Genomic DNA, 13,157 nt, shown 5'->3' with positions numbered 1-13,157 from the left:
ATATTCTCATTAGATGGTTGTATAATGTGATGGTGGTGGGATTAGCACGGACAAAATCTCCTTTCACTAGTACTTGTTCAACTAACTTGGCAGAGAGACAAATCCCCAGGCACTACTGCCATCAAAGTAATCTGAGCCTGCGGATAAAATAATTTGGGAATTTCGTGATCGGTTCTCTTTGCCCGCCATCGAGCATGTGTGTTGTTTTTTTATGGATTACACCCAAGTTTGAAAGACCCTGACCTCTGCAATCTGCTGCAGAGTCCAACCATGTTCCTGTTCATTCCATCTAATCCACTGTTATGTAAGAGAGAGGAGGGACCCTACGCCACAGCATGTGCTTGAAATTAAATACGTTGTGCCCTCATCCACTTCCTGATCCGATTCATCATGAAAATGATGCTCAAGAGTAACTAGGGGCATCCTGTGTTGTCAAGGGCAGTTTTCTATGCAACCCTTCACTGTTTCATTGAGTAGTACAAGTAAGTGAAGTAAAATAATCAGTTTAAAGATTGTAATTCTAATCAAATGATCTATTTGATGTTTTCCAGTATACTCTCCTCCATAGATCCTGCTCACACCTGGAAGCTGACCAGTATAATCACAGTCTGATCTGCTGACCACTGATCAGCTCCACTGGAGCAGTTGGGTGTAAGGGCCTTGCTCAAGGGCACCCCGGTGGTGGTAATGAGGGAGGGGTAAGAAGCTGCTTTTTCACTTTGCACACCCAGAATTTGTCCTGCCGGTCCCGGGGATTGAACCGATGACCTTCCGGTCACACACTCACATCTAACCTTTACGCCACCACCACTGCCCTTAAATGTAAACTCATTCTCGGACAATAACAAATACATGGTCCATAGTTCTATCATTGTAGGTGCGACTGAAGCCACCTCACAGATAGATAGGTCCACTATTGTTCTGTAGGACTAGCCATGTGTGAAAGTCATCTAGGGAAATAGACACACAATATTGATTCCTCTTCCTTTCTGCCATTAGCGCAGTGCCCGTTCACCCGTTGCATAGTCCTGCGACTCCCTGCCACAAAGTGTCGCAAAGTGCAGTGCCCAGGGAAATATACAAATGCAATATTGATTCCTCTTCCTTCCTTCCTAATTGCAGTGTCATTTTGCTTCACTCAGTCTGCGACAAGGAATAAATTAATATGTCCATGCATAATCTGCACAAATTCTAAATTCAAATGGTCTATATAGAACCCATAGGTCTAGAATTTCTACACCATTTATTTCTATAGACTTTGTGCAGAACAAGGACATATTGATTCCTTGTCCCGGACCGAGTGCAACAAAATTACACTTTACAATAATGGCAAAAAGGAGAGGAATCAATATTGCATTATTTTCCCTATGACTTTCACACATGGCTAATCCTACAGAACAAGTGGACATGTGAGGTGGCTTCAGTTGGGCCCCAGCCTAGATATAGACCTATGGCATATTACATTAATTATTGAGGGAGAGGGATCCATCCAGTCACATAGTCGGTGAAGCTGTTCAAGACCACCTTGTGGGATATCGAAGCCAAAAATATAAAAGCAATTTTAAAACGTCAGATGTTACCAGGTGAAACTTGGAAGTATGTTAAGACTGAGGATTGTCTAATGCCAGGGTTTTTTCTCAACTTCTGTTGGAGGCTTGTGTCCAGATGTTTCTCTTCTAAGTCAACTTGCTGAAAATTGTTCTTATAAACCAGTCGGATAGTTTTTTCATGTGTTTTATATTTTATTTAGTCAATGATGGTTTTATAACAGAAATAGGCACTTGGTCGCAGTGCGTCACAGCAATTTTAAAATAGAGGTTAGGGTTGACGAGAAGAAGAGGCTATTAGATTAGTAAGTTATTTAAAAATTATGAAATGACATCACCACTTGATTTTATTTCCTGGCTCTGGCTTTGTTCAGCGCTCCTCTTGGCCACGCCTTCCTGGATAAGAAGGCTTTGCGTGTAGTAGGCTACCAGTTGAGTTGAGTCCCGGTGCGGCCAACAGGTGCACTGCAGCCGCCTCGCTGGTTAGATCATGCCCGTAGAGCGCTCCTCGTTGCTTTGCGCAGGCAGGCTTTTCTCCCCTGCACTTTGAAAAGACGTTTTCACATCCTGACCAACTCAACCACAAGAAATGCCTTTTCCACCCATCAACCTCCACCAGCGGATCTCCTCTCCCGGCAGGGAACTCTTCAGGAAAAAGAAAGCCAACGCAGTGCCTCCTCAGTCTGAGCTCACCAGCAAATCCGGGGGAGAGAAGGGGGAGTCCGATAAGGAGAAGCTCTCCACCTCTTGGTCATCGGGGACTTTCAGGAATTTGGGACGGAAAGCCCTGCAGCCGAAGAGCAAAAGCCCCTCTCGGAGGCAGGACGCACAGGGCAAGAGCTGGCTGTCGGTGCCCAAACCTCAGGACCCGTCCCACGGCGTCAGGCGCTCCAGCTCTGTGGACTCCGCCACTCACCGGGCCACCAAACACGGCAAAGACGGAGAAAGGGAGATTCAGTTCACCCTTAGTCTTACCCCCGAAGCCATTCTTGTCATCCAGAAGCGCAATCTGGAAAAGCAAATGATGGCGAAACAGCAGAAGTGCTGCGCGTCTGCGGACTTTCGGCACCGGCGAGTTTTCCCGTCCAAAAAGGCGCACGGAGGCTCCAAGAGCTGCACCCCGGCCGCCAAGCTGGAGAGCGTGGAGCAGGACATCAGCACAATCGTTAAGATCTCTCTGTTGAATGACCAGTACAAGTACGATGATGTGGAGTACGAGGAGGAGGACGGGGACGTGGACGAGACGGTGGTGAGGAAATGCAAAGAGTGGCTCAAAGGGGTCGAAAGTGCCACTGGGTTCGGAAAAGTCGACAAACTTTCTGCACTCCCGCACCTTAAAGGATGCTCATGATACCTGACTTTTGATTTTTCATTTTTAAACAGCCAGGCTGCCAGGACTGAAGCTGCGAATATTAAGGACTCTTGAATAGCCTCTACTGGCCACTGATGCACAGGGAAATTGCCATTTTAACAAATAATTTGATCTCCTGTTATCCTTCAGTCTTTTTTCTCTTTATCCTTCAAACAAGGAAAGTGTGAACGTGATGGGATAAAGCCACTTGTTTCCAGTGGAGTTGCCCTTGTTTCCTGTCTAAGTAAGAACAAGGCTATCAAGAATATGACACTTGATTCAAGAAAATCCTTAAAAACAATTGCATTTGCTTTGGGACAATTGACATGTCACATCTTTAACATACTTTTTCTACTGAGCTCATGGAAAAAAATAAGATTTTGAGCCTATTTGCTAAGATGGCCCTTTTTTTGCAGCTCATGACTTGACCGATGCCAGTGCTTTTCCTCGTTGACAGGAATGTTGCTTTATGAATATACACCTATTCAATGTTTTGGTGAAGTTTGAATGAAGTACCTTAATATTCTCTTCCTTTGCACATGGTTTTTGTTGTCAGTGGGGCGCCTGTGTGGATTGGCAGAGGCTTTGCGTAAGGGACGCAGTGCCTAGTTGGAAACCGTTCCTTTGTGTCAGAGAACAATAAGCTGTCAATGCCAAACAGGGGTATGCCCTTCTGCTCGAACCAAATTATGGACTCTTTATTTTTTCCTCTCATAAGAGGCACTTGTTTATATATTTTGTAGGGATTAATTCAAGCTATGTACAGTATTTAATATTTGTTCAATGTTTGTACTGTAAAAAAAAACATGTTTTGTCAACTGACAAATTTATGCCATTTGAAGTATAAAATGTTTTTAATCTGTCAAAGTGTCAGTGACCCTTAAACCCTGTGTGTGTGTGTGTGTGTGTGTGTGTGTGTGTGTGTGTGTGTGTGTGTGTGTGTGTGTGTGTGTGTGTGTGTGTGTGTGTGTGTGTGTGTGTGTGAGTGAGATGAGAGGCCATTTAACATGTTAACATGCTGCTGATTCAGAGGAGAGCAATTTGGATTCTTCCCCTACAGTTCAGGCTGTTATCACCTGGTATTTTAAGAGCGTGTTGTGCCCCCCTGGCTACCTAAGGCCATTTGGGCATTAGCCTCTATACTAAGCTTCTTATAGGTTCCCTGTTAACCCATTGATACCTGATGCAGCATTTGCGTGTATATCCCTCATTTGTGTGTGTATCCCTTTAAGACCGCGAACCGCGTTCACGCGGTTCGCGGTCTTAAAGGGGTATACACACAAATGCTGCATCAGGTATCAATGGGTTAAGCAGGGTTGGCCAGTGTGTTGTGAGGGTCCCGGGGCCCAGGTAGCCACATGTTCCCTTCAGGTAACCAGCTCCACTATCAAACAAATCAAAGTCCTAATGCAAGAGAAAGGGTGTTGTGACCATACACAGCCACTGAGGCGCCCTGCGGCACTGATACCTTAGCATGTGTGTACCCACTTACCAGTGGGAAATGAACGCCTAACTCTGGCATTGTTATAGCCTCAATTAAGCCATACAGACCTGCATGTGTTTAGGTTGCTAGGCCAGGGGTTTTCAAAGTGGGAGGCGGGCCTCCCCAGGGGGGCTCCAAACAGTTTCAGGGGAGGCTCAGTGAATGGAAGTAAAGAAAATATTACATTAGTTATCAAAATCAAAATATAAAAAAATCACATACAATAGCCTAAATATGTGTGATTTGGTTAATTGTTTTCCACACTTTTCCTGAGTCAGAAACAAATAAATGCCTTCAGACAAACCACCTTATGCATCAGGCTATCTTGGCTCAATTGTTGAGTCTCTATCTATCAAATAATATAACCATGATCCCATATGGAATTGAGCAAGGTGGGTGCCTTTTTCCAAGATTTTCCTGCGGGGAGGCCCACATTCTCAGACATTGAAAACCCCCTGTGCTAGGCTACAACTGGCTAACTGGCAATGGACCTTTTGAATTGCACAGAGAGAGAAGAGGGACCAGCTGGGGGCTCAGGGTCATATTTCAGCCAGTATGGAAAAACTGCATGAGAGGAAGTGAATTACCGGCCTTATTTTATATCATCAGTACTGTGTGAACAACCCACATGAAGACACATTCATCTTTATAGAGAGGCAAAGTGAACGTCACTTCCTGCTTCAGAACTGTACCAGAGATTTTCTTCCGCAATTTATTTTCCCATAGACATTTCCTAAAATGCGTATAAAATTGTTTTACTTGTTCAATCCAAACAGTTCAGCTATTTAGAATCGAGAGAGACCATAGAACGGCCAAAACAAAAAAAAGATCGACAAAATATTTTCTTTAAACCCACATTTTTTTACGTTTTGGTCCAAGTGAAATGTTATGCGATCTCTCCTCTTTCTAAATAAATCTGCACCGTTTGGTTTGAACGAGTAAAACTATTTTTATAAGCATTTTAGGAAATGTCTATGGGAAAATAAATGGCAGATGAAAATCTCTGGTACAGTGCTGAAGCAGGAAGTGACGTTCCACTTTGCCTCTATTGGTTTACTGCAGCACATGCGTTGTATTGGCCATTAAACCAAGTCAAGACAAACTAGGGGGGAAAAGTACAGCTTGCATGTGCAACTGCTTGTTCATAATTAACGTTTAACTGAGGGGCAATTACAGATTTAATGTGTGTATTTAATGTGTGTGTATGGGGAGGAGGGGGTGGGTACCCACCCAGCAATACCTACTTAACCCATCACATTGTTCCCTGTAACTTGGTAACCAGAGTTTTACTGAGAGTAGCTACACTCCAGAGCTCAATTACATGTCGGGCACCAGAGTAATAAGAGTGAAAACTTTAGTTGGGACACTAAGTACAGTATGTTTGAAGAGCTCACACACCAACAGCTGGTAAGCTATTTTGAAAATTTACATACCGGTAATCTAGGTTTTTACTTTGTAAAGGAAAGCAATAGTTTTGGAATATAATGCCATAGTATGCCATATTTAGGCTAGAGAAGAGATTCATACTTTTAGTTTTTTTTCCATTCAAGTATTTGTCACTGGACTAATTGTGTGTACTTATGGGTCTGTGGCTTTGATTTCCAAAGGATAGGACTGTGATTGGTGACCTCTTTCCCCTAAAGGCTAATTGCTAGTGGAATCGCCATGAGGTCTCAGTATAAAGACATTCACCAGTCAAGCACCCTGCCCTCCATCTTGGACACATACTTGTTACCTGCTGGTGTCCGAAAGGTATTTACAATAATAACCCACTCATGCACACTGAGAGCTTCACATTTCATTGTATTGTTTGCTTGCTTGGAAAATGACAAGGGAAATGAGAATGCACAAATACACAGCAATGAATCAGATTGACAATTGAGTGTCGGTTTGTAAATGACGGGGAGCTTTTCAGATTTCTCATCTGTCATTTATTCATTCATTAATTTATTTACCAGGGACAATGCACATTAATCAACATGTCAGTTCCCACATGAGTTAGCGAGAGAGCTCTTTCTCATGTCAGTCAACAAGCAGCTACAGTGTAACCACTTGTCCTGAATATATGTTCACAACATTCAGGGTCACAATAAAGAGGTTTGTATTGCAGCGTGGTGTGGGCTGAGATCATGCTTGAGCCAGCACTGTGTGTACCAAGACCCCTCAGTGCTCCATAGTGCCTGGGAGGATTTGATGTGCTGGCTCTCAGTCAGCACGAGTGCTGTAATACTCCTCCATTGTGTCATTTCAATCGTGACATTGTTTCTACGCCTCCCTCCCCTTTTTCTGTTCCCATTAGTTGTATTCAGCGCTGTCGGATTCAGGCAAGCATCCCTCTATGGCCGAGCTAATGTTGTAGTAGGCTACTCGAGTCCAGGATTCGGACTCGTGACTTGAATTGGACTTTAGAACTGATGACTTGGACTTGCACTTGGACACGAGCAATCAGAAAGGAGACGAGGACTTGAACTTAATAAAGACTTTGTTTTTGTTAGTTATTTTGGTAATAGGCCCTAATAATTTGGCATAATATATTGATAGCTATATTAATACTGTGATTATTCAAATTTGTGCAAGGGCATGCAGTCACATGTGTTCCACCTATGTGTACTCATGCTCATGTTCAGTAACTCCAGACTCGGGTAATGGGGACTTGACTCTTACTTGAACACTATGGGGACTCCAGACTTGACTCGGACTCGAGGGACTTTAGTTGACAAACCGATTCAAACACTTGTATTCCAGTTAATTATTGCTGGAAAGGAAAGAATTTAAAGAAGCAGGAGCTGGCAACTGTTGAGCCGGTCGTCTTGGTTACAACTGGAAACACTTTCTCCACTATGGCCTTCTGTTCCTCTTCATTCAGAGTTGTTAACCCCACCTCGTGTCTCAGGTCTCTCTTTACAACTTCTTGTTTTCCTCCTTTCTCACATGCTGTCCCCATACAGCATCCTCATGTCCTCATTTTCTAATCTGCTCTGCAGTTCCCCCATCTCTGATCACCAGCCCAGCCCTCCCCCTCTCCCTGCTCACCAGAATAAAACGTTTACATTGTATGTTGGGGGGGCAAAAATACATTGCATATCAACATTTCTACATACGTGTATATCACCGTTATAGAGTCACATTTAGCGTTTTGGCTATCTAAGCCTAGCCCAAACCATAACGTTGACCATGTTGTTTTACTTGCCTAAACATGTGGCGATGTTTTCAAATTAACCACCGTTTTGTTTCAAATTTACATTGAGATTGTAAAAATGCCAACATTTTATTCTGCCGATTGGGTTGGAAGAGACGAGAATATCTGCAGGATTCTGTCCTCCTCACTTAAATATCCTTATCAGAGTGACAGGGTAGAGGTATCCTTATCAGAGTGACAGGGTAGAGGTATCCTTATCAGAGTGACAGGGTAGAGGTATCCTTATCAGAGTGACAGGGTAGAGGTGCCCTTAGAGTGACAGGGTAGAGGTATCCTTATCAGAGTGACAGGGTAGAGGTATCCTTATCAGAGTGACAGGGTAGAGCTATCCTTATCAGAGTGACAGGGTAGAGCTATCCTTATCAGAGTGACAGGGTAGAGGTATCCTTATCAGAGTGACAGGGTAGAGGTGCCCTTATCAGAGTGACAGGGTAGAGGTATCCTTATCAGAGTGACAGGGTAGAGGTATCCTTATCAGAGTGACAGGGCAGAGGTATCCTTATCAGAGTGACAGGGTAGAGCTATCCTTATCAGAGTGACAGGGTAGAGGTATCCTTATCAGAGTGACAGGGTAGAGCTATCCTTATCAGAGTGACAGGGTAGAGGTATCATTATCAGAGTGACAGGGTAGATGTGCCCTTATCAGAGTGACAGGGTAGAGGTATCCTTATCAGAGTGACAGGGTAGAGGTATCCTTAGCAGAGTGACAGGGCAGAGGTATCCTTAGCAGAGTGACAGGGCAGAGGTATCCTTAGCAGAGTGACAGGGCAGAGGTATCCTTATCAGAGTGACAGGGCAGAGGTATCCTTAGCAGAGTGACAGGGCAGATGTATCCTTATCAGAGTGACAGGGCAGAGGTATCCTTACCAGAGTGACAGGGTAGAGGTATCCTTACCAGAGTGACAGGGCAGATGTATCCTTATCAGAGTGACAGGGCAGAGGTATCCTTAGCAGAGTGACAGGGTAGAGGAGGATAGCCCCTTTTATCGGCCTCTGATTTACAGTGGCAGGTGGTGAGGATGGATGCTGCCTTCGCTCGTCAGTGACGCTCGCACACAGCGTCAGTGATGCTCGCACACAGCATCAGTGACGCTCGCCCACAGCGGAAAGCAAAGAAGAGCAGGTGCCCCCGCTCTGCCCTAACACCATTACCGTGGCAACGGAACTGATCAATTCCTTTGTGAGATGAGACAAAGCCGACACTTCCTGAACAGACTTGGCCCATAAACTTCATGTGGCCATTCAGTGGCAGCCTGTTAAGCAACAGGTATTTCCCCGGGACAGAGCAGGCGTGGAACGGAGACTGAGTTGTGATGAAAGAGCAACACTCCTCTGGTCCAGGAAGCGGTTTTCTCCCTCATCAGACGGCTGCAGAAGTGCACTAACGCTACTTCCTGTGCACTTCGTATTTTTTGGCGTGCATACTTCCATTAGCAACCACATTCTTTTGATATGCCTGAGATGTGCTGCTTGACATTCCTCAGCCCTTTTCATCTCATATCCAGGGATGCTGATAGTAGGGGTGCTGCTGAGGGGGCTGCAGCACCCCCTACTGGCGGGGGGCTATAACTTCTAAATAGCAACTCCTTGGGTACACCTGCATCCCCGGCCGACATTACTGTCTTTCAGAGGCTATAGTGGGCTTGTTTTAAAGCCACCGTGAAGATACTGATATGAAACTAGAAGACAGCTATTGGTGCCAACCAAGGTGGCTAAATAATTCTCTAAAATTAGGCAAAGTTTTGGTGAGGGAAAAACGGACATGGCCATTTTCAAATGGCTCTCACCAATCAATATATCTGAATGAGAATGGGTTCTATGAATACCCACAAGTCTCCCTTTTACAGCCATGTCCACTTTATGCTAATCCCATGCAGTTTACCACAAAAAACCATGCAGTTATTTTGCATGCAGTATAAACATGTTATTTTTGCCTATTCTATCTGAATATTTCTGAATGCTGGAGTCCCAAAACCATCTGGGAATTGCACAAAAAAGGTATGACTGGAAAGATGAGACTATTGTGGGTTCAATTACCCCAAATATTCATGTGTGATGATGTTGGTACACACAGTAGCCATTTCATAAAAGTGAGACCATTAGGATAGGATCATCACAACCTCATGTAACTAAAGCCAGTATGGGATGTAGCCTACACATTGACAATAAGTGGGTTCTGGGCTATTTTGAGAAAATAGGGCTTATCATCCAATCAATCAATGAAATCAAAATTGCACAAATGTCCAATTTTCATTCATTTTTGATACTGCATCACATCTTTAAGTTCTCTAAAGTGTTTTTTGAGGTCTTCAGGTGGTGGTGGGTTTTTTTTGGGGGGGGGGGGGGGGGTTTATGTGTGCCATTGACAACATCTGTTGTGTATCACCCTCATCATCCCAGACTGGGATTAGATGAGGACACTATCAGCCAATGACAGGCTTAGGGCAGATCATAGCGTTACCCAATCTAGAGAGCAGGTGAGGACAAGAGATTAAGGTGAGGGCTTATTCCTCCTGCATATCACTTTGTTTTTTGTCTTGTCTTGACATCGCAAGAACATAATGTTGTGTGTGACTGAGGCTTCAGATGAGCATCCAAAAGGAGACACACGGATCAAGTGTATACAGGTTCCTTTATTATTGACTAATAACGTCCTTTATTATTGACTAGTATGTCTTCATCAGAGTCATACAAAGCAATGACATTTTGTCTTTGAAATAGCCTCCCAACAATTAAAGATGATCCAGCCCAGGCTGGAAGAAGAGGGAGGAGTTGACAAATGGACATGATTGACATGATTACGTCATTGCAGAGAGAGGGAATACATGTTTAAAATGACAAGAAATTACAACAACAAGATTATACAAAAGATCATAAATGCAACATCAACGTTGTAAAAATGCATGATTCATAATTACAGTAATTACAATCAGGTACTGTATATATACATGTCACCCAATGACAGGCTTAGGGCAGATCATAGCTTTACCAAATTGTTTTGTAGAGAGCAGGTGAGGATAAGGGATTTTTGTGTCTTGGCTTGACATTGCAAGAACACAATGTTGTGTGTGTGTGTGTGGGAGGACTCCTGTTTTCTCTTGGCAGACAAGAGGGATTACCAAAAATGCATTCTTTTGTAAATCTTTGGACAAGCTGGCTGTGTCACTCCTCCACCATCTAAATCGGGTTTCCACTGTTGGTAGGCAGAGGATGAAGACCAGGCTCAGTACTGGAGGAGGAGGAAGAAGGTGATCCAAGACAGCCAAGACCCAGACCAGGAAGTCAGGGCCCGGCGTCAGGCTCTGCTGGAGCAGGTTGGTTCATATAGAATCCATAATATGCTTTTCTGAAGACCCATTCAGTTATATAGTACTCATGCCAGATTGCCTATTTTGTGAAGGCACACAAATTAAGAAAAGTGCAGAAAGAACTGTTCTTTTGAGCCATGATCAGTGCCCTCATCAGTCATGTCCCCTCTCTCTGTAGTGTAGACCATCTGCCACAGGTGGCGCTGTTTTACTCAACCATTATGATTTCCTTTTGTCATCCAGCGCCATCTAGAGGCCTACAGGAACATGCACCGTCTCAGGGATTCTCTCTATCACCGCTATGCCGCCCTGCTGAGAGACAAGGTCCATTCACAAAGATTAGAGCTGCAGCAGCGGCGAGAGACAGAAGGGACGAAGTCAGAGAAGGAAACTAAGCAGGTAATAATTATCCGCCAAACATCTTTCATCTTTAGGGTTAAACTTGGCAATAAAATAATAAAAATAGACAAAAAGATAGAAGCCATAGACCATTAATGGGCATTGGGCCTATTTCAGAGGAAAATATTAAACTTTTTACTTTTTACACCACTACATTTATCTGATGGCTGCTAGTTGTTTTGCAGAATAAGGTTTTACATACAAAACATACAATAAGCTCATAAAATATGTTGCATTTTTAGTTTAAACAACCTAACAGTATATGGAGCAGGTAGGCTACTGTAGACCTAGAACATTACAGCACTTAATTGCAATTAATTAATGCATGATAATTTAACACTCTGAGAGGCAGGTCAGATAGTCTATAGTCCGGGGATTTTAAATGTCTGAGACTGTGGGCCTCCCACAGACAAAGCTTGGAAAAAGGACCCCCCCTCCTTCCAATTCCATTCACTGAGCCTCCCCTGAAACTGCTTGGAGCCGCCCTGGGGAGGCCCGCCTCCCACTTTGAAAACCTCTGGTCTATAGTCACATAAGTGGGCTCAAATAAAATAGGTGTATCTTTCTGTGTAATGGTATTTTGTATATGGATCTCCCCCCACTCAGAAGCTGCAGAACCTCACTGTCCCCCCAGCCCCCTGACAGTGGAGACTTTCAATCCTCTTTCACTCATTATAGGCTTTTTATTATACTTGCAGGTGATCAGCTGTCTGAAATGAGCGAAGAAAAACAAGTTTCCTTCCAACTCCCTTTCCCCGCTTCATTATCAACACATATGTGTGATCTCTCTCTCTCTCTCTCTCTCTCTCTCTCTCTCTCTCTCTCTCTCTCTCTCTCCAGCAGCACCCACTGAGGGTATGACAGCATTGCATCTACTCTCTCCCCCTCTCTCTCTACCTCGCTGCCTCTCTCTCTCGACACACACACACACACACACACACACACACACACACACACACACACTACACCTCTGTGTCTGGGCTCAAATACACAACCTTGCAAATCAAAGCCCCTCTGTCTTGACTGCCACACCCTCTCATTCTCCCTTAGCATAGCGTCATATCCTAAAGTCACATCACATGCATATCAATCACATCATAATGACAACTGTAATCAACAACTTAACCCTGTGAGCCTCACATGTCTGCTGGACAGCATGGACAGTAACCACAGACTGCATAAAGACGGTAACATTGTTGAGGAACGTGAAAGTGATACCATGCAGTGCAGCAACTGTTGCATGCACCCACTTTGATCTACATTCGTATATCTAGTTCAAATGTGAACTTACTGCAAAAAAATAGTATTTATAAAATACTAAATAAATTTTTCTTCTTTCGTTCATAAAAATCAAAATTCAGCTCCTCACTTGAAATATAATTGTACGCATTATTCCCCTTCCGCTGCGGCCATTGTGATTGACTTTGATTTTGACTGTCTTGTCTCCTCTGCCTGGGTGTGAAAGGAGCAATAATCTTCAGAGAGTTTGATAGAGGGGGTCTAACATGAGAGAGATCCTGTCTTATCTGTCCCGTCCTATAAAAGCCCAGCTTCTTCGGGAGGAGGTAATTGTCCCCTCTAATGACTTGCACTTGGGGCGAGACAAAGAGGGGCACAATAAAGCACTTTACAGGCCGGCCTGCAGGAATCCTTTGGTTCAAATTGCTGAGCAAATGAAAGTGCCCCGTTGTTTCCTCAGCGCAGGTCGAGAGGCTCTGCCACAGACGCTGCTGAGGTGAGGCGGGACCAGAGCAGGCAAAGGCAGGGACACCTGCTGGGGCCTAATTGGTCCTTGCTGCAGTTAATGGCTTCCTGTGGCTGTGTGTTTACTTCTCATTTGTTCTGTGTGCTCTGTTTCCCAGCCCCTGAA

The 13,157-nt window shown here is 44.1% G+C and overlaps 1 protein-coding gene across 1 annotated transcript; it reads left to right on the top strand.

Annotated features, from left to right (window-relative positions):
* Positions 1-2,008: 2,008 nt before the first annotated feature.
* prr18 (proline rich 18) lies at positions 2,009-3,695 on the top strand. Its single transcript, XM_083658340.1, has one exon. It carries the CDS (start codon positions 2,137-2,139, stop codon positions 2,896-2,898), a length of 762 nt encoding a protein of 253 aa, XP_083514466.1. The 5' UTR covers positions 2,009-2,136; the 3' UTR covers positions 2,899-3,695.
* Positions 3,696-13,157: the final 9,462 nt, after the last annotated feature.

The sequence above is a fragment of the Poromitra crassiceps genome (genome assembly GCF_964638095.1).
Source record: "Poromitra crassiceps genome assembly, chromosome: 22".
Classification (NCBI taxonomy): Eukaryota; Metazoa; Chordata; class Actinopteri; order Beryciformes; family Melamphaidae; genus Poromitra; species Poromitra crassiceps.
This window is presented reverse-complemented; position numbering and strand designations above follow the sequence as displayed.